This window comes from Enhydra lutris, unplaced genomic scaffold, assembly GCF_002288905.1.
Source record: "Enhydra lutris kenyoni isolate GAN:26980312 unplaced genomic scaffold, ASM228890v2 scaffoldscaffold22, whole genome shotgun sequence".
Classification (NCBI taxonomy): Eukaryota; Metazoa; Chordata; class Mammalia; order Carnivora; family Mustelidae; genus Enhydra; species Enhydra lutris.
In genome coordinates, this window is record NW_019154106.1 from 32,807,449 (window position 1) to 32,830,770 (window position 23,322).

General features: G+C 34.4%; 1 protein-coding gene across 14 annotated transcripts in view; it reads right to left on the reverse strand.

Moving 5' to 3' along the window:
- Nucleotides 1–23,322, reverse strand: part of LOC111150262 (methyltransferase like 15) — a 398,977-nt gene that overhangs the window by 187,487 nt on the left and 188,168 nt on the right. The window contains exon 6 of one of the 14 annotated variants that reach the window (XM_022507698.1): nt 16,609–18,455. The exons of 12 other annotated variants lie outside the window; for them this stretch is intronic. In XM_022507698.1, coding sequence (XP_022363406.1) covers nt 18,010–18,455 — 446 coding nt within the window. In that variant the 3' untranslated portion in view covers nt 16,609–18,009. Of the gene's footprint in view, nt 1–16,608; nt 18,456–23,322 lie in introns of those variants that run through there. One more of the 14 variants, XM_022507703.1, reaches the window with a different exon arrangement.

Sequence of the window (23,322 nt, forward strand, 5' to 3'; positions counted from 1 at the left end):
GTTATAGATTAATTGACCATATAAGCATGGGTTTATTTCTGGGCTTTCTATTCTGTTCCATTGATCTATGTGTCTATTTTTTGTGCAGTACCATACTGTTTCAATTACAACAGCTTTGAACTTTAGTTTGAAATCTGAGATTGTAACACTTCCAACTTTGTTATTGCTTCTTAAGATTGCAGAATCTTTTGGCATTCCATAAAAATTTTAGGATTATTTGTGAATAATAATATTGGTATTTTGATAGGGGTAGCACTGGATATATAGATTGCTTTGGGTACAATGGACATTCAACAATATTGGCTCTTCCAATTCATGAACACGGAATATATTTCCATTTGTGTTGTCTTCAATTTCTTTCTTTAATGTTTTATCATTTTCAAAGTACAGGTACAAGTCTTTCACACCCTTGGTTAAGTTTATTCCTAAATATTTTAATAGACATTTTTCCAAAGAAGATATACAGATGGCTACTAGGCACATGAAAAGATGCTCAATATCACTCATCATCAGGGAAGTGCAAATCAAAACCACAATGACTTATCACTGGAAGAATGATTAAAATAAATATACACACACACACACACACCACACACAAGAAATAACAGTATTGGCAAGGATGTAGAGAAAAAGGAGCGCTTGTGCACTACTGGTGGAATGTAAATTGGTGCAGACACTTTGAATAAGTTCCGAGTTTCCTCAAAAAACTAAAAACATAAATACCATGTGATGTAGTAATTCTGCTACTGGGTATGTACCCAAAGAAAATGAAGACACCAATTCAAAAAATTACATGCATCCTGTGTTTACTGCAGCATTATTTACAATAGCCCAGATAAGGAAGTAACATATATGTCCATTGTGGACATATATAATGGAATATAACTCCACCCTAAAAAGGAATGAGATCTTGTCATTTGCAATAACGTGGATGGAACTACAGGGTATTATAAGTGAAATAAGTCAGACAGAGAAGACAAATATCATATAATTTTATATATATATTGAATCTAAAAAATAAGACAAATGAACAAACAAGAAGCAGAAGTAGACTGATAAATACAGAGAGCAAAATTGTGGTTGCCAGAGGAGAGGGTGTGAGGGATGAGCAAAATGGGTGAAAGGGAGTGGGATGTACAGGATTCCAGTTAGGTAATGAATAAGTCATGAGGATGAAAGGTACAAGATGGAGAATATATTCAATGCTATTGTAATAGTGTTGTATGTGACAGATGGCTACTACACTTGTGATAAGCACAGTATAGTATAGAGTTGTTGAATCATCCACTATGTTGTACACCTGAAACTAATGTAACATTGCATGTCAACTGTACTCCAAGTAATTAAAATAAATAAAATATATAAAAGGAATCTTAATTCTAGAAAATTATTATTTATTAGGAAAATAAATAAAAGAAATCCTAGTTCTAGGATGAAATGTCTCATTCGGGTAGAACATTTCACAATTATTGTAAGGTAGTCATCCACGTCTATGAGTATTAGCCTTCTTAATAATGTGAACACGTGTACATCATATCATGAAAATGAAAGTGCATGGAGCTCAGTGAACAAGAACAACCAACAATAGGTGTAAGACAGGAAGACTACTATGGAAGACTACTATGACCCTGCAATTGCACTACTGGGTATTTACCCCAAAGATACAGACGGAGTGAAAAGAAGGGCCATCTGTACCCCAATGTTTATAGCAGCAATGGCCACGGTCGCCAAACTGTGGAAAGAACCAAGATGCCCTTCAACAGACGAATGGATAAGGAAGATGTGGTGCATATACACTATGGAGTATTATGCCTCCATCAGAAAGGATGAATACCCAACTTTTGTAGCAACATGGACGGGACTGGAAGAGATTATGCTGAGTGAAATAAGTCAAGCAGAGAGAGTCAATTATCATATGGTTTCACTTATTTGTGGAGCATAACGAATAGCATGGAGAACAAGGGGAGATGGAGAGGAGAAGGGAGTTGAGGGAAATTGGAAGGGGAGGTGAACCATGAGAGACTATGGACTCTGAAAAACAACCTGAGGGTCTTGAAGGGGCAGAAGGTTGGAGGTTGGGGGAACCAGGTGGTGGGTATTAGAGAGGGCACGGATTGCATGGAGCACTGGGTGCGGTGCAAAAACAATGAATACTGTTAACGCTGAAAAGAAATAAAAAATTAAAAAAAAAAAAAAAAGACAGGAAGACTACTGATGGCATTAAAAGGAAAGGTATTTGGTGTTGATTATGTCCCAAGACACTAAGCTGTTGATGATACAGCACAAACTTCCTATAGCTCTCACACTAAATGGTTAAATTATAAATCTAATTCTGCTTGAAAGAAGAAAATTTCATTTACTTATTCATTCCTTTGTGTTCTCAATATTTTAAGCTCAATTACAGAATTTAACCCATTATATTCTAACTTCTCAGAAATTACATAGCTGTTTCTCAGTTTATAATGTGGCTTTTCAAGAACAAAGGGCACAAATTTCTTTTACTATTTTACCCCCAGCACCTAACAAGTGGATGCTCAATAGATGTTGAGTAAAATAATAAGTTAATGGTTATTGTCTGACTTCTACATATCTCAGAATAAAAAGTGATCTGTGAAACAAATACAGCTGTAAAGATTAAAATTTAATGGAGGGCTAAATAGAAGGCTAAAACTCTGTAGTTTTAGCCAAATCAACCAGATTCAGCATTTGACCTTGTTCAACATTCACAAATTAAACTACCTGTAGAAAGACTGCACACAGATTACAGCTGTGGTCCACTTTTCCCAGGCCTAAACAGTGCTGATTCATTCACCACAGTTGGTTTGCAAGTGAAGGAAACAAACTTTTAAGTTAGAGAAATGTAAGCAGTCTTAGATCTGGGAGTCATCAGGAAATGTTTGATATTTTAAAGAACTGACTGAAAGTAAAACAGGTTAATGTGACATTTCAAAGGGATTTTGAAATTCAATAGCTTTCTCTAGCAGCTGATGTTTATTCTCTGGTTGTAAGACAAATGTTGAATTTCTTCAAAGGAAAAATGATAGATTCTAGAATAACAAGATAGGTTCAATGTTCACTATAGGTTTTGGTTTTTGTTTTTGTTTTTCCTTCTCCATGATCCCTACCCGCCATGAAAAATATATGTGTATATACATAACAGGAAATGGGAAAACCATCTGGCTGGCTCTAAAACATGGTTTTCTTCATCATCAAAGGGGTTTCTGTGTGAAAATAATTTTATAGATAAAGAGGTAGACATGGTGCCATCTAAAAAGAGAGAAGTAGAATCACAAAGAATATGTGTACGTACAAAAAGAGAACATATTCATTATTTACCATGCCATCTCAGCACTGTGAAGAAATATAAGATGTTTGCCATTATTTAAATGAAAGTTCCATGGATTAGACAGACCCTCTCAAATGGATGTTTTCAAATCTGGTTAGAAAGACTAATGACAAAGACATGTGACCTCCACTTTGATAAATTTGAGGAACTTATTTTATTGCTTAGAAACTAGATATGTATGGTACAGTTGTGCATGTAAAGTAATTCATAGATGTTTATTAAGATCATGAAGACTATATTTAGGTGAATTAATAAACAAGGAAAGTCTAAGAACATATTTTAAGGAATTATTAAATTTAGGTGAAATAATTCTTAAAAGTCATCTATTCCAAACCTGTATTGATTTAATTGTAAATAAGAGAATGTCAACCAGAAGTTATTTCATTTAAAAAAAGAAAAGTGGTAGGGAAGAAGGAAGGAATATAGTGATGTATAAAGTCCAAGAATAGTTACACATTGGGGTGCCTAGCTGGCTCAGTTGGTGGGGCATTTGACTCTTGATCTCAAGATTGTGGGTTTGAGCCCCAAACTGTGGGCAGAGATTACTTTAAAGTAAAATCTTCAAAAAAAGAAATGGGTTACACAATCAAATCATGGAAAGGTCAGGGATACAACTGGGCTTCCAGAAAAAAACGAGGTCTGGAATGAGAATGTTCCCAGGAGTAGCTCTCCAATTCCCATCTTTTAATTCTCTCTCTGGAATTTATACTCAGTCTTTTTTTACATGGTGGAAATGAGTACTCTTAAGAAGATAGGAATTGGAGAGCTTAAAAGATAGGAATTGGAGAGTTACTCCCGGGAATATTCTCATTCCAGATGTGTTGTTCTGGAAGCCTAGCCGTATCCATACCCTTTCCGTGATTTGATTGTGTAACCCATTTCTTTTTTTAAAGACTTTATTTTAAAGTAATCTCTCCCTTCAGTGTGGGGCTCAAACCCACAACCTTGAGATCAAGAGTCACAAGCTCCACCAACTGTGTAAAATTGTCTATGCTGCCTAGAGCAATCTACACTTTCAATGCAATCCCTATCAAAATACAATCAACATTTTTTGCAGAGCTGGAACAAACAATACTAACATCTGTATGGAAGCAGAAAAGATCCTGAATCACCAAGGAATTGTTGAAAAAGAAAACCAAAGTTGGGGGCATCACAATGCCTGACTTCAAGCTATATTACAAAGCTGTGATCATCAAGACAGCATGGTATTGGCATAAAAACAGACACATAGATCAATGGAACAGAATAGAGACCCCAGAAATGGACCCTCAACTCTATGGTCAACTAATTTTCGACAAATCAGGAAAGAATAGCCAATGGAAAAAAGACATTATCTCTTCAATAAATGGTGCTGGGAAAATTGGACAGCCACATGCAGAAGAATGAAGCTGGACCATTCTCTTACACCATACACAAAGATAAACTCAAAATGGATGAAAGATCTAAATGTGAGACAGGAACTCATCCAAACCCTAGAGAACGTAGGAAGTAACCTCTTTAACATTGGCTACAGTGACTTCTTTCAAGATATGTCTCTGAAGGCAAGGGAAACAAAAGCAAAAATGAACTTTTGGGACTTCATCAATATAAATAGCTTTTGCAGAGCAAAAGAAACAGTCAACAAAGTTAAGAGGCAACCCACGGAATGGGAGAAGTTATTTGCAAATGACATTATGGATAAAGGACTAGTATCCAAGATCTATAAAGAACCTCTAAAAACTCAAGACCCAAAAAACAAATAATCCAGTCAAGAAATGGGCAGAACACATGAACAGTCCCTTCTCCAAAGAAGACATACAGATGGCTAACAGACACATGAAAAAATGCTCAACATCACTAGCCATCAGGAAAATACAAATTAAAACCACAAGATTCCACCTTACACCAGTCAGAATGGCAAAAATTTACAAAACAGAAAACAAGTGTTGGTGAGGATGTGGAGAAAGGAGAACTCCTCTTAGACTGTTGGTGGGAATGCAAGCTGGTATAGCCACTCTGGAAAACAGTATGGAGTTTACTCAAGATTTTAAACATAGAGCTACCCTATAACCCAACAATTGCACTACCAGGTATTTACCCCAAAGATACAGATGTAGTGAAAAGAATAGGCACATGCACCGCAATGTTCATAGCAGCAATGTCCACAACAGCCAAACTGTGGAAGGAACCAAGATGCCCTTCAACAGATGAATGGATAAAGAAGATGTGGTACATATATACAGTCGAATATTACTCAGCCATGAATATCCACCATTTGTATCAACATGGATAGAACTGGAGGGAATTATGTGAAGTGAAATAAGCAGATAAAGACAGTTATCATATGGTTTCACTCATATGTGGAACATAAGAAATAGGATGGAGGACTACAGGGGAAGGGAGGGAAAATTGAATGGTAAGAAATCAGAGAGGGAGGAAAAACCATGAAAGACTTTGGACTTTGGGAAACAAAATGAGGGTTACTGAAGGGAGGGACATAGGGGGATGGGGTAACAGGGTGATGAATATTAAGGAGGGCACATGTGGTGATGGGCACTGGGTGTCATATGCAACTAATGAATTGTTGAACAGTATGTCAAAAACTAATGATGTATTATAAGTCAGCTAATTGAACATAATAAAAAAAGGAGTACAGTTTTATATCTTTCAGACACTGAAGAGAGACTAAGAGTTTTCTTTCTCAATTAAATAAAAAATTTTAAGAAAAGAATGCATTATTGGTCTAGATTGGAACAGTCACTTGCAGCTAGGATTAATCTAGTTTGTACCAGAGTCCTCCCCTGGCCCAATCAACTGTGACAAGAACACAGCAAGAGATTTGGGAAGGGGAGGTGGTGATGGAATAACACAACAGATTGCAAAGTAACCATGTAGATGAGAGTCAGCTCTAGAAGAGGTAGACGGTATGCTGGAATATCTCATACAAATCCCATTACTTTACAGACAAGTAAGCAAAGAGATCAATTTGTTTATTTTAGCTTATAAGACAAACTGGCAAAACAGCCAGAACTCAACAAATGAAAATAAAAATATAAATATTGATTGCTTTGGCCATAAGTGGATTAAGTGTTATATATACATATTTACATTTAATATAATCACCTGAAAAAAACCACTTCAGTTTTCAGTGAGAAAAGTGAGTTTCAGAGATTAAGTAAATTTTCTAAGTCTACACTGCTATTTAGCATCAGAGCCAGCATTTATACACAGGTCTGTCAGATTTCAAAACCTGTGCTCTTTAAAAATAATAATACTAACAACTAGGTTGTTTTTGTAAAATGGATATGTACTTATTATAAAGAGTTACATTGAGCTAGGTTAACACAGAATGAATAAACACCCAAATTCTTTCACCTAGAATTTAACATCATTAACAAAGAGTATCTTTCATATATCACTAAGAGTAAATAGATCAGCAAAATACCTTTTACAAAAAGGACACATCTAAAGATGTATCTTATTTTTTTAATGGTTTATATTAAAGAGATGGAGAGAGAGTAGGGACAGAGGCAGAAGGAGAGAGAGAATTCCCAAGCAGACTCCATGCAGAGCACAGAGCTCAATGTGGGGCTGATCTCTGAACCTTGAGATCATGACCTGAGCTGAAATCAAGAGTCAGCTGCTGAATGGACTGCATCATCCAGGCACTCTTGATGAATCTTATTTTTAAATAAAAACAGAACATTTCATTTTACTTGAATTTAAATGAAAAGAAATTATAGCAAAGAACTGCTGAATCCTTTTTTTTTTTTTTTACTACAACAGAACCTCTTTATTACAATTATGAAATGTACAAAAAGATTGGGATTTTTTTTTTTTAAGATTTTGTTTATTTGGAGGAGAGAGAAAGAGCACAAGCAGGGGGAGTGGCAGGGGGGAGAGAGAGAAATAGATTGCCCACTGAGCATGGAGCCTGATGCCAGGCCTTGAGATCATGACCTGAGCTGAAGTTAGATGCTTAACTGACTGAGCCACCCAGGCACCCTTGAGGTTGGAATGTTTTTAAAAGTCAAGCAGAGAGAGTCAATTATCATATGGTCTCACTTATTTGTGGAGCATAAGAAATAACATGGAGGACATGGGGAGATGGAGAGGAGAAGGGAGTTGGGGGAAATAGGAGGGGGAGATGAACCATGAGAGACTATGGACTCTGAAAAACCACCTGAGGGTTTTGAAGGGGTGGAGGGTGGGAAGTTGGGTGAGCCTGGTGGTGGGTATTATGGAGGGCATGTATTGCATGGAGCACTGGGTGTGGTGCATAAACAATGAATTCTGGTACACTGAAAATAAATTTAAAAAAAAATTAAAAATTATAAAAAAATAAAATGAAAGAAACTATGTTTCAAATTTTGACAGTATTGACTTCTTGCTCTAAAAATAAAGAAATTGGTACACTAATACTTCCCTATAAAATGACCTCTTAACCTCATAATTTTGGTGAGTTCTGTTAATTTTACATTTTCAAGACTTGAGCTTGTTTTCTGTTCTGTAGCCATAACCATGCTTGTTTATTCTTAGATTTGCATTTACAAAGATACAAGCAAGCTTATCCAAGCTTATCACAGTGTCCTTCACCAAAATTTTCAGTTGCTGATTTTTTTAATTTTATTTTTCATATCTTGGTTTGCTTTATTTTATCATCAAATAGTTACTGTTCTCCAAGAATAGCTCATATGAGCCATATTCCTAGAGAATGCCTTCTGCCTTTGATTTTGGTTCCCAACAGGTTCTAAGATTCTGTTCCTAGTACATTTTTGAGGCTTACTGAACCTGTAGTTTAATGTCTTTTATCAGTTTTGGAATATTCTCAGCCTTTCTCTCTTCAAATGACTTCTACTCCTTTTTTTGTCTTCCTCTTTTCTCCTTTTGGGATTCCAGTTACACATGAATTAGACATTTATTGTAACTCCTGTGTCATAGTTTTTGTATTTTCTTTTGTCTCTCCATGCATTATTCTGGATATTTCCTTCTGAAATACCTTCCAGTTCATGATTTATCTTTAGCTGGGTATTATCTGCTCTTTTTAGTTAATCAACCGAGTTCTTAAGTTTGAGAACTACATCTTTAAGGTGTATATTTTCAGTAATTTTTTATTTCCTTCAGCATATTGATAGCATTTGTCTGCATATCCCACGAATACTTTTAAATTATCTGTATTTTTCTTCTGCTTTTAAAAATCATCCCTTGTTGCGGCACCTGGGTGGCTCAGTCGGTTAAGTGTCTGCCTTTGCCTCAGGTCATAATTTCAGCATTCTGGGTCAAGGCCCATTCTGGGCTCTCTGCTCAGTGGGAGCCTGCTGCTCCCTCCCATTACCAATCCCTGTGCTTGTACTTTCTGTGAAATACATAAATAAAGCCTTTTTTTTAAAAGTCATGCCTTGTCTCTTCATGACTGGTTATTTTCTGGTTCAGTAATGGACACTGAATATGAAAAATTATAAAAGTGATTTGGGTGAAAGATTCCCCCCCCCACCCCCAGAGTATTTAAAATTGCTTTGGTCAAGTTTAGGAAGTCTGGCATCTAGGATCGATTTAATCCAATTTCAAGGACTAAGATGACTTGAAACTGAGTTTTAGTTCTTAATCAAGATCCAATTCAATTCAAGTTCACCTGTACTCCTCATAAGACTGTCAAATGTTCTGTTCCCTTTCTCAGCTGCCTCTTCTGGAATTGGCAACTGGAAGTTACAAATTCTGGGGTAACCTCTTTGAGTTTCCTTCTTCTCCCAGATATTTTTCACTGCCTTACTAGCTTTCCAGTGTTTTCAAATAGGTATCTTATTTAAAAATAAAAACAAGAACACTTTTTCTAGATTTCCTAATTATTCTTAGTGAGATGGTTATTCTAAGTTATTGTCTGCCATTACCAAAGCTGAAGTCCTGATTAGTAAAAACTCTGATGTCAATTTTAACATCCAGGAAGACTCCAATCTCTGTTCCTCCCACTGTTATCTTGGTAAGATACCCAACTCTCATCTGTTCCACAGATGATCATGACGTGATTTCATAGTACTGCCTTCAATAAATGTAGTCATTCATTCAGACTACCTACACCATGAGAATAAATCCCATTAGACATGGTCTGGCTTGATGGGACAGAGGAAGAGAATCTAGTGAAGGAATCAGAGTGTGAGAGAAATAAGGCTATAGAAGGAGTGATTTTGGAGAATGCAATGGAGAACAGGTTTTTATGGAAGCACAGATCAATATTATCAAACACTGCGGAGACAAAGTAAGTCAAAAGGGAGATTAGGATATTGAGTCTGGTAGTAAGGGGTCATCATTGTGCTTACTTCAGCAACACATACACTAAAATTGAAATGATACAGATGAGATAACCATGGCTCCTGTGCAAGGATGACATGTAAATTTGTGAAATGTTCATTAAAAAAAAAATTGACACCACCAGTAATCCTTAAGAGAATGGTTAATATAGACAGTTATGGATTGGAAAAATGAAAGACAGGTGAAGAATTGGGAGGTAGCATAGACTTTAAGAAGGCAAGTAATGAAACAAAACAGAATGATGGGTGCAGTATTTTGGTAAGGAAAACAGAGTCAGGGAGAGATTTTAGCCCTTGTTGGACCTTTTTTTTTTTTTTTTTAAGATTTTCTTTATTTATTTGATAGAGAGAGCACAGCAGAGGGAGCAGTAGGCAGAAGGAGAAGGAGAAGCAGGCTTCTGGCTGAGCAGTGAGCCTAACATGAGGCTTGATCCCAGGACACCCAAGTCCTTGTTTGCTTTTAGCCTGGGGCACTTTTGAGTATGTTTGTAGACTGAAGGAAAGATACTATCCGGAACAGATTAAAGACTGGAGGGATAAGCAAAATTAGTTGATCTAAGTCCCAGATAAAATAGAAAAGGAGCAAGTTTAATCTCTCCACTGAGATGTAGGAGTACAAAATAGAGATAAAGGACGAGATTTATAAGTGCCAAGATGAAGATAAGGAGGTGGGAATTACAGGATTCAGATCTGTAGTATCTGTTTCTATGGTGCTGTAAAAAAGGTCATCAACTCATTCTTAGTATAAACAGTTCCCTTACCTTTCTCTAGTTATTTTCCCTTTAACATCTATAACACACATATTTAGTCCTTCTTATTGACTTTAAAGTGCAAAAGTAAGAAACTTTTTTATATTCCTATAGCAATCTTCTATCTCTTATTTCACAAAGTACTCATTTCTTTTCCCCCCTCAAAAGAATCTTAATATAAGGACCATGTAGATTGGCTACTTGCTGATATGGAAGCATAGGAGGACAAATACTTTCTCCAACATAAATGAAGATCAAATAACTTTAGCAACTGGTTCTTTTTTCCCCCCATTTTGCTTTCTTATAGGTGGGAGCTCCAAAAGAGCAGTAACTGTGTTTTATATACCATGTCAATATATTCTAAACACTGGGGGTATTAAATAAATAATAAATGGGGATAAATTTTCCAAATAATATAGCTGACTATAACCCAGTCACAACTGCTGCTAGTAATGCAGAGGCTGAGCTTAAAATTACCATGAATAAAGCATACATATCCTTAATCATGATGTCCAGAAATTGAGTTACATTTTGGTAATTACAACTTTCAGTTAACTCATAAATATTTATTATTTTCTATTTGATTCATAGCAACCTGATGAGAAAATACCAGTATTATCCTCATCTTAAAGTGAAATAAATGAGGATTTAAGAGATTAAAGAACATGCCCAAGTTTATATATCCAACTAATATATGCAGACCTGGAATTCAAACATGTTTTTCTGAGTCCAAAGCCAATGGTGTAATTTACAAAGTTAAACAGCCTCCTCCTCAATTTAGCACCTATAAGAGTTGGATGATAATATTTTTCCTTGTGAGAGAATAAGGAATCATACTCTTTGATAGTGTAACAATGCAAATTTTCACCCTGTGCAAGGGCAGACAAGTATATTGTCCAAAGCATAAGGATGGAGTTTAATGGACAGAAGCAATTATTCAAGAATGAGAAATGGAGCCCATCTTATTGTTTGATTTCACCTTTGTATTTTAGTGCCAGGGCAATGATGTATTTTAATAGGGCATAAGCTAATAATGGTAGAAAACTTGTTCAGTATTTAAGGTAAAGAACTGCTTAAGGAAATATGACATTACCAAAGAGGCAACCTTCTACTTTGCATATCAGAGCATTAAATTTTATTTATTTTATAGTACAACAATTTTGGTAGATTATATAAGAAAAGAATGAGGCTGCCCAAAGAGTCTGTGAAGAATTTTAAGGTCCATCTAAATAACAGGCATTATGAACTATCACCACTGAATCTTAAATAATTAATTCCATTGAATTTTTTTCATGGTTTGGGAAATTTATGCTATCACCAGACTTAGAAAAAATAATTTATATTTAAACTTTCTCTTAATATTTCTGCAGATCATGCTGTGTGTTACCAAACATTAGCTGGAAATAGTAGCTATAAACAGATGAAATTTGAGAAAATAATATAAAAATAGTTATGCTTGTTATACAATCCAGCCTCTTTAGAATATGATGCTGATTTTTTTACAAACCATGCTTCATTCAACATCGAACATATGGCATTGTGGTTCTGAGAAAAATGTATCTCTGATCAAGATTTCTATCACTAAATTTATATTTATGAGGCACTTCAAAAAAATTCTCTTTTATTCTTTAATACTTACCCCTATTATAGAATGTTGTGTACACACAACTAATCTATTAGATTAATACAGCAATCACAAAAACTCAATAGAAAAGAAGCTTAATTAAAATAATTACACAATTTTGACCATAAGCAATTTTAGTTAATTCTTATCCATTACAACGATTCTAACAGGTAGGTCTTAGTTTGTGAGATTACATGCTAATATTGCCTCATATTTCTTTTTCTACAGTGAATTGGAAACATAAAGCCACCTCAGCTGGTATAAGAAATTCACATAGCAATGTGAACAGAGAAAGGGAAAGGGAGTTTAAAAACAAGAAGAACAAATCAAATGCTTCATTTTTAATGTTATTCTTTTACTATACAAGCAAAGCAAATATGTTTAGGCCAGGATCTCACTGAGGGGAACTGTTAGAGTACACTAAATAGTCTATAAACATGGGCAAATGGCTCTAAATAAATCTAAAATATACAGTTTTTAAAAAATAAAAAGAATATCCGGGGCACCTGGGTTGCTCAGTGGGTTAAAGCCTCTGCCTTCGGTTCAGGTCATGATCCCAGGGTCCTGTGGTCGAGCCCTACATAGGGCTCTCTGCTCTGCAGGGAGCGTGCTTCCTCCTCTCTCTCTCTGCCTGCCTCTCTGCCTACTTGTGATCGCTGTCAAATAAATAAATAAATAAAATCTTTTTAAAAAATAAAAGAAATAAAAAGAATATCCAGTAAAGGATTTGTACCCCAAATATATAAAGAATTTACTACAATTCCATACTGACACAAATAATCCAATTAAGAAATGGGCATAGAAACTTAATATACTTTTTCCAAGTAAGATACACAGATGGCCAACAGACACATGAAAAAATGCTCAACATCTCTAATTAGGGAAATTCAAATCAAAGTCACAATGAGATACTACCTTACACCTGTCAGAAAGTCTAGTATCAAAAAGACCAGGAATAACAAATGGTGGTGAGGATGTGGAGAAGAGGAAACCCTCATGCACTGTTGATGGAATGTAAACTGGTGTAAAAACAGTATGAAGTTTCCTCAAAAAATCAAAATAAGGGGCACCTGGGTGGCTCAGTGGGTTAAAGCCTCTGCCTTCGGCTCAGGTCATGATCCCAGAGTCCTGGGATCGAGCCCCACATCGGGCTCTCTGTTCGGCAGGGAGCCTGCTTCCTCCTCTCTCTCTCTGCCTGCCTCTCTGCCTACTTGTGATCTCTGTCAAATAAATAAAATCTTTAAAAAAAAAAAAATCAAAATAAAAATACCACACAACTTTAATTCCAGCACTGTATATTTAACCTCTCAAAATGAAAACACTAACTCAAAAAGATATATGCATCCCTATGTTTACTGCAGCATTATTTACAATAGCTAAGTTATGGAAGCAACCCAGGTGTCCATCAATAGATGAGTGGATAAGTAAGATGTGGTATGAAATCTTGCCATTTGTGACCATATAGCTAAACCAGAGGGTATTATGCTAAGGCAAATAAGTCAAAGGGAAATAAGATATAATTTCACTTTTATGTGGGATCTAAAACACAAACCAAAAACAAACAACTAAAAATAAAACAAAATAAAACAAAAATCAACCCAGAAACAAAATCATAAATACAGAGAAAAAACTGAGTGATTTCCAGAGGGTAAGGGATTAACAGGATGGGTGAGTTAGGTAAAGGGGATTAATAGGTACAGACGACAGTTTTAAAATAAATAAGCCACAGGAATGAAAAGTACAGTGTAGGGAATATAGTCCATAATATTATAATACTGGTGTAAGGTGACAGTAACTACACTTACTGTGCTGAGCATAGTGTAATGTACAGAATTGTGGAATCACAAGGGTGCAAACCTGAAAACAATGTTAACTATACTTCAATTAAAAAAGGTAAAAATGTCAATCACCTTAAATTGAGTAAATTTATTAATCTAATGGATAATATAGTATAAAACTATGAAAAAGAAGAGAAGTGGGAAGTGCTTTTGATTTCTTCCTAAATGTTTCTTATAAAAAAAGAAGTTTATTTATATAAGTAATCTGTACACCCAACATGGTGCTCAAACTCATGACCCCCAAGATCAAGAGCTGCATGCCCTTCCAACTGAGCCAGCCACGACCTCTTCCCCACCAAAATAGTCAGCTTTAAATACATGCTATGTAATGAATATAGACATTTTTTAATGAACTAAAAGTGTGGATACAATATTTTTTATTTATTGTACATTTTGAATGTTCCATTAAGAATTATCTCATATTTTGGAATGCCTGGGTGGCTCAGTCTGTTAAGCATCTGCCTTTGGCTCAAGTCATGATCCCAGGTCCTGGGATCAAGTCCTGCATTGGGCTTCTTGCTCCGCGGGGAGTCAGCTTCTCCCTCTCGCTGCGACTCCTCCTGCTTGTATGCACTCTCTCTCTCTCTCTCTCTAAAAAATAATTTTTTTTAAAAGAGCTACCTCATTTTTTTGAATGAGAGATCTGAAATGAAAATTGCTTTTTAAGAAATCTGTAGTGTAGACTCATCATTATTTCTACTTATTTAAAAACAAAAATCAGAAAAAATAATTTGATAAACCTGTGAAGATGTGTAATACTCTGCAAGATCAAAGAAAATATGATTTTCAAATGCTTGGAAGTAAATTTTAAGAGATTTTAAAAAACCTACATAAACATAATGTATTCTTTTACAAACTATTGGTTGTAACATAATAAATAATTCAATACAAATGACTTTGAGCCCAAAGCATATATCATATATTACATGAAATAGAAAAGAAATATAGATAAAATTCATTCCTCCCAAAAGACCCTACAAACTCCAAATATCATATAGTAATAAACAATGTTTAAAACAAAATGAATATATAAAAGTATCAACTCAAAACTGTGTACAGTTATAAAATTTAATTTCTTAATAAGCAGTGAACTAAGAACTGATATACCTCTGAAGAACTGAGGTACTACATAATGGTATTGATGTTATATTAAAATGACTGGTAGAAAGCAGTCAATAAGAACTTCATAAATGTAAAATAATTGCTTGTTTTATATTCATTACATTTTATTGGAAAAGAAATACACATTCATTTTAATAACAAGTGTTCATTTTCTGTATGTATTGTTTGGATTCACAAAAACATTTTCCAGCATATTAAGCATTTAAAATTCATTCATTATTTTATTATACATTCTACAGCAAAGACTAAGAAGCAGACAAGAATGATTGCAGTAAACAGCCTAACTACAGAAAATAACTCCTATATTTCTACATTACAACATTTTAAAACAATTTTGTGTTTATTGAAGAAAGGATTTTTTCATGCATAATTAAGATTTTTTTCTATCATGGTATTAGGTTCCCAGGGCTGCTATAACAAATTACCACACATTGGGTGGCTTTCAACAATAGAGATGTATTCTGTCATTGTTTCGGAGTTGGAAGGTCTGAAATCTACATGTCAGCGAAGTTGTCAGTTCCTACGTAAGACTGTAGGAGAATCTCTTCCATTCTTCTCTCCTAGCTTCTAATGGCTGCCAGCAATCCATGGTGTCCCCTGGCTTGTAGATGTATCATTCTAATGTCTTTTATTTTCATGTGCTATTCTTCCTGGCATCTCTATTTCTCTTTTCTTCTTCTATTTCTTCTTTTTTTTTTTTCTTTAAGATTTTATTTATTTATTCGAGAGAGAGAGAAGGTAAGAGACAGAAAGCACGAGAGGGAGGACAGTCAGGGAGAAATAGACTCCCCAGTGAGTGGGGAGCCCAATGAGGGGCTCTATCCTGGGACTCCAGGATCATGTCCTGAGCCAAAGGCAGATGCTTAACCGACTGAGGCACCCAGGCACCCCTCTCTTCTCTTCTTATAAGGACACCACATATATTGGATTAAGGACCTGCTCTGCTCCAGTATGACTTCAGCTGAACTACTTATAACTGTAGTGATCAGACTGCCAGATAACTTCTGAGAAGGACATGATTTTTTTTTGGAGGGGGGGATACTACTCAACGCAGTGCAGTCACTTTCCATTTAACATTAAAGAAAAAATCCCTATACTATACAGGATCCAAAAATGACAGATGAAATAGGTTAAATCATTGTTGAATGATTTAAGAGCGTGATCTCTTATTTTCTAAACAGATGCTTGGATGGGAATGTACCTTTGGGAATCTTTCTCATTCACAAATATAACTCATATACTAGAGAAAAAAACATTTTTTTCTGGAAAGATTCAGTGAAGCAATCTAGGTACATTCATTTTTTTCTAATTTGAGGATACTGCTCCCTAGAATATTTTCTAGTTCTGCACAATTAGAAATTAATTCTACTGCAGAATTGCTCAGATTTGAATAAAGCCTATAAAGTTGCAAATAAGCTTGAGAACTTAAATATTACAGAGATAAAGTAAATTTAAGGTGAATTCAAGTATTTAATTCCTATCCTTTGCCCATACTTATGTTGATATTTTATTCACTTGTACTCTCCAATTCATAATCTGTCACCATAATTAAGGAGATGAATTTTTCCTATATTTGAATAGTTTACTAAGCATATTAATAGTATAATATGATTTTAGGGATAATCACTTAACATTTATATCATATATATATATCATATATATATATATCATATAATAATCATTTATATATACCTTTAATCAACATGGCAATATACCCTTTGACTAATTATATCTATTATTAATCCTTCAAGTCATAATTCAAGCATAATTCAGGTCAGACCCAGTTTCCTTCAGTAAGTGAAATCCCTACTAGATGCTCTTGCAGTACCCTGTACTGCTTCTTTGTAGCTTTTACCACAGTGTTAATTTTATATTGATTTTTGTGATTATTTAACTACCATTACTCTTCTCCACTAGATTATATACTCCATAGGACTGGTACTGTGAGGTGTGTATATTTTATTGACCTTTGTTTCTCTGACTAGTTAGTACTTGCTGAATAACTAAAAAAATTAGAAATGCATATTTACATACAAAAAGTTGATATATGAATCATGAATCAATCTCATTAATATGTTAAAGAATCATTTACCAAGTGAATGTCTCCTAAATAAACATTTTACTATTACAGTTACTACTGGGTAAGTAAAAACATTAGGGGCAACTTCATTTTAATATTTTTAATATATCTTATACTTCTCTATTTCAAATAGACTTGGTTGAATTATTTTGAATATCTCAATTAAAAATGCAGGATTCAAATGATAATAGATTTTATTATGTGTCAAAGGCATTCTGGGATATTATTAATATAAATGTAATTGACTTTAAATATGTTTCATGAAATATTCACTATGAGAGCTATTAAAGCAATTCTGCATTTTTACGTTGCAATGTGAAAAAATGTATCATATTGTAAAATCCTTTTAAAACAATGAATACTATACTATACTATACTACAAAATCAAAATTGACATTTATCAGTATGATGCATCTTAAAAATAATACTTGAAAATTTAAAATTTGCATAATTCCTATATTTAAGAGAACTATAGTACTATGCAATTATTCCTAAATAGAAATTAAAATTTCTTCAATGATCATTACTAATTATTTGATCAACAGAAAGTCTGTTGCAAATCTGAATATCTAAATTCAGAATTTAAAGCATGCAGATACAATTATAATCTCTCTCTTTTGACAGCTTGAGTTTACATATTTAGATATACACACATAATACTCTTCCCCTTTTTAAAAAAAATTTCCTGATTAGAGAAAGGACTGCATTTCAAAAGTTAAATAATAATTCCAGTTTTGAGATGCTGATGCTCCTTTAGTTGAACTCTCTGTGTCATGCTAACATTTCTGACATTTTCTTTCCAAGGAAAATAACGGTAAATACCCTTAATTTCCACATACATGTAGTACAATTCTTTCTATATATCTCTCTCACACTTTCTTATATTAAGTTGTTCAGTAATACCACATTAAAAAAAAAGAGAAACTGTGAAGGAAAAACTTGAAGGATCAAATGATGAAAACTTTCTCATAATTTGATAGCTGCTCTAAGCTTGGCTGAGCGTGCTCTGGGGTTCTCCTGTACATCCTGATCTTCTGGAGTAAGTACTTTCTTGTGTATCAATTCCCACATTAAAGGAGCCCTGCCTATCAAGCCTCCTTCTTTGTTTTCATGACCTGACCCCAACTGTGATGCTTGTATCACCTTCTGTCTAGCACTTAAGTTAAACCTTTCTGTCATGCTTATCCCAAGCAGGAATCGTTTGACTATGCGATCCTCTAATGAATGGAAGGAGAGGGCAACAAGGCGGCCACCGGGTCTCAGAAACTTCTGAGCTGTCTTCAATCCTATGTAAAGTTCATTGAGCTCATTGTTCACAAATATTCGAAAAGCTTGGAAAGTCTTGGTAGCAATATGGGTAGATCGTTGTAGCAAGTCTTTCCGTGCAAAAACAGCAGAGGGAGGAAATGCACCTATGAACAGATTTTGTAAAGAGGAAAAGAGGATAGGAAAAATTAATATTTTCCACTGTAAATCTACCGGGTTGTGTGTGCATATAGTTAAGGAACCACGTGTCATTAGAAAATTTGGCATTTCATCCATTCTTCCATTTTATTTCTAAGCACTCTATCAAGATATAAACTATTGTGTCAAAAACAGCTTTTGTAACTCTTAAGAGTAACTGGAGTCAAACAAGGAGTAGAGAAGGAGTCAGACAAATATTTGAAAATATAACGATTAAAAAACTTCCCAACTTAGGTGAAAAATATTAACTCACTAATACAAGAAGTTCAGTGAACTACAAATATAATAAAAGAAAACTATATCTAGGTAGATCGTAATCAAACTACTACAAGCTAAAGGTAAACAGAAAAATCTTGAATACAATAAAGAAATATTTTACATAAAGGTGACCAAAAATAGGATTAACAGTTATTTTCTCATGAGGACAATGGAATCTATAAGATACTGAAATAATATTCAAAGTGTTGAGGAAAAAAAAAAAAACTGTCTTCCAAGAGGGCTATCTAAAACTATTCTTCAGAATTAAAGGTTCAAAGACATTTTTAAATAAAATATGAGAGAATTCATTGCTAATATGTCTGCATTCAAGAAATGCTAAAGGAAATACTTCATGTTGAAATAAAATGATACCAAATGATAACCTGCATATACAGAAAGAAAGAGACTATAGATATATCTATATAGATATCTATATATCTCTATGAGTTCTCTTAATTTCTTTAAAAGGCAGGACTCCTAAAGTGAAATTATAATATTTTTTACATTTATATACATTACAATATAGGTATAGATTTGTACAAAGGATTAGAGTGGCTAAATGGAACTATATTTTTGCAAGGTTCATATGTTGTACTGAAAAGTTAAAGTTGCAAGTTTTGGTCCCTAGAGCAATCAATAAAAGTAATGCAAAGAAATAAAGCTAATAACCTCATAGAGAATAAAAAGAGTACACACAAAAAAATATTGCTTAACATAAAAGATGGCAGAAGAGAACAAGAAAATAGAAATGAGACAAAGAGAAGATGAACAGTAAAATGGCAGACAGTAAAAACCAAGTATATCAACTACATTAAATACAAATGTACTAAATACTCCAATATAAATGAGGTGTTCTGACTAAAGAACAGCAGGACCTAACTATACATTTTCTATAGAAATTTACAGAAATGTACTTTATTTTTTATTTTTCTAAAGATTTTATTTATTTGACAGAGAGAGCACAAGCAGGGGGAGCAGCAGGCAGAGGGGAAGGGAGAAGCAGACTCCCTGCTGCCCTATGCAGGGCTGGATCCCAGGATCCTGGGATCATGACCTGAAGCACTCAGGCACCCCAACAGAAATATACTTTAAATATGAAAATACAGATAAGAGTAAAAGTGAGCAAAAGGCTGTGAAAAGATACACCACAAAGACAGAAGCATAAAAAGAGTGATCATATTAATATTATAAAAATCACACTCTTAAAAAGGAGAACTCCTAGACCCAAAGAGAAACATTTCCTATTGAGAAAAAGGTCAATACAGCAGGAAGATACAACTGTAAATGCATATGAGCCAAATAACATAGGTCTCAAAATTGGACATCTCTGAAAAAGACAAACATTTATAAAAACAACTGATTTTTTAATCAAATTGTTAAGTTAGTTCAATGGAGAAAGAACAGATTTTCAATGAAAGTGACTATCACAAATGAAGATGAACTTCAACTCTTACTGCACACTGTACGCAAGAGTAAACACTAAACCTAAAATGCATATCTGACAAAACTCTTACCCAGAATATGTAAGGAAACCTCACAACTTAATAAGAAGCCAAACCACCTATATTCGAAAATTTGAACAAACACTTCACAAAAGTTATATAATCAAAACATATGTAAAGATGTTCATCATTAGCCATAAAAATGCAAATTAAAACCACAATGAAATACCACTACACATCCATTAGAACTGTTGAATCCTAGAAAGAAACAAATTACTAAAACTGACCCAAGAAGAAATAGATAATCTGAACAGAATGATTATAAGTGAAAGGATTAAGTCAGTAATCAAAAGCAACCCACAGGGCGCCTGGGTGGCTCAGTCGGTTAAGCTGCTGCCTTCGGCTCAGGTCATGATCTCAGGGTCCTGGGATCGAGTCCCGCATCGGGCTCTCTGCTCAGCAGGGAGCCTGCTTCCCTCTCTCTCTCTCTCTCTGCCTGCCTCTCTGTCTACTTGTGATCTCTCTCTGTAAAATAAAAAAAAAATCTTAAAAAAAAAAAAAAAAAAAAAAAAAGCAACCCACAAAGAAAAAGCCCAGGGCCAGATGTCCTCACTGCTGAATTCTGCCAAGCACTCTAATAATTAGAAACATTACTTCACAGATTCTTCAAAAAAACTGAAGAAAAGGGAACACTTCTCAAATTACTTTATGAGGCCAGTATTACTATGAAACTAAAACCAAAGGCATCACAAGGAAATTACAGACCAGTTATCTCTTACGAATCTAAACATTAAAATCCTCAACAAAATACTAGCAAACTGAATTCAGCAACATATTAAAAGGATTATAAGCCATGAAGAAGTAGGACGGTCATGACCAAGGATGGTTCAACAGATGAAAATTATTCAATGTAGTATGTCACATACATTGACAGAATGAAGGAAAAAACCCACATGATTATGTCAATTGATGCAGAATAAAGCACCTGAAGAAATTCAACACCCTTTCACGATAAAAACACTCATGAACTAGGAATAGAAGGAAAGTACCTCAACATAATGAAGCCCATATATGAGAACCCAAAGCTAATATTATACTTAAAGATGAAAGACTGAAAGCTTTTCCTCAAAGATCATGAACAAGACAAGGATACTTATTTTCACCACTTCTATTCAACACAGTACTGAAAGTTCTAGTCAGAGCAATTGTCTGACTAGACAAGAAAAAAAAAAAACGAGTAAAAGGCATCCAAATTGGAAAGGAAGAAGTAAAATTATCTCTGTTTACAGAGGACAGGGTCTTATATATAGAAAACACTAAAGATTAGATATACACAAACACATTTACACAAACCCTATGAGAACAAATGGATTGAGAAAAAGCAGCAGTATATAAAATTAACATGCAAAAATCAGTTGTGTTTCTATCCTTAATAATTAGCAACCCTAAAAAGAAATTAAAGAAAATTTAATTTACAATGACATCAAAGAGTCAAATACTTAGGAATAAAGTTAACAAAAGGTAAACCTTACATTATGGAAGCTGCAAACAGTGTTTTTTTTTCTTTTTTTACATTATTTAAGATGGCAATACTTCTCCAAATTGCAATCTCTATCAGACCCCAGCTGACTTTTTTATACAAATTGACAAGCTAATTCGAAAATTCTCATGGAATTGTAAGAAACTCAGAACAGCCAAAATGATCCTGGGTCGGAGAGAGGCAGTGAGAGGAAGAGAATGAAGAAGGAGGATTCACACTTAAGAATTTCAAAACTTTCTAAAAAACAATGGTAATTGAAACAGTGTGGTGCTGGATTAACAGCTGACCCAGAGATAAATGGAATATAACTGAAAGCTCAGAAATAAACCCGTAAGTCTATGAGCAACTGATTTTTTTTTTTTTTTTTTTTAGATTTCCCTTATTAATTTCACAGAGAGAGAGATCACAAGTAGGCAGAGAGGCAGGCAGACAGAGAGGGGGAAGCAGGCTCCCCACCGAGCAGAGAGTCCAATGCGGAGCCCAATCCCAGGACCCCAAGATCACGACCCAAGCCGAAAGCAGAGGCTCAACCCACTGAGCCACCCAGGCACCCCTGAGCAACTGATTTTTGACAGTTGTGTCAAAGCCATTCAACAGGGAAAGAATGGTCAACTGAACAAATAGGACAACTAGATAGATAGTCATATGCTAAAAAATGGAGTTGGACCCTTAAATCACACAGAAAAATGAACTCAAAAATGGATCAAAGACATAAATGTAAGAACACTATAAAATTATTAGAAAGAATTCTGTCTTAGAAAGAAAACACAGGGATAAATATTAATGACTTTGAATTTGACAAAAAAGTCTTAGCTATGACACTCAAATCACAAGCAATAAAAGAGAATTATACTTCATCAAAATTAATTTTATTATTCAAAGGACACCATCAAGAAAGTGAAATGACAAGCAAAAGAATGGAGAATAAATTGCAAATCATGTATCTAGAATATGTAGAATATATATATCAATGGATCTAGAATACGTAAAAGAAGAAAATTACAGAATGATGAATGTATGATACTATTTACATTTTAAAATATGCACATCAAAACAGACAAGCTTCACCTAGTTTTCAAGAATAGGGATGAACAAAAAATGTTGATTTTTAAATAAATTAATAAATATAATTTTCTTTAGACTTACTCCATTGGCATACAAATATGATATTAAAGTATAATGTTCAATTAACTTATACAGGAATTTTCTATTTAATTTTTTTGATTAATCATATCTTAAAATTTTTGTTCCTAAAGAATATTATCCCATAGAGATGTAATCCTTGTGGTCCAGATATCCTATGGATGAAGATCAGAGAGCATGGCTGCAATCCTGGCTCTTGAGTCTCACTGGCATGCTTCTTACAGGAAAGTAAATTATACAAGGCTGATACCTTAGTTCACATTTTAGTAACCTTTAGGTCCAGTAGTACATTAAGACAAATTTGATTAATCTTCTTAGGAAACTGGATCAGAGAATGAAAGAAATAATATCTTACTTGTACCAGAGAGCTGAGTACCTGGCTGTTTTAAGTTAACCAAATCCATGGTATGGGTTCACTCTTTCATCCACAAA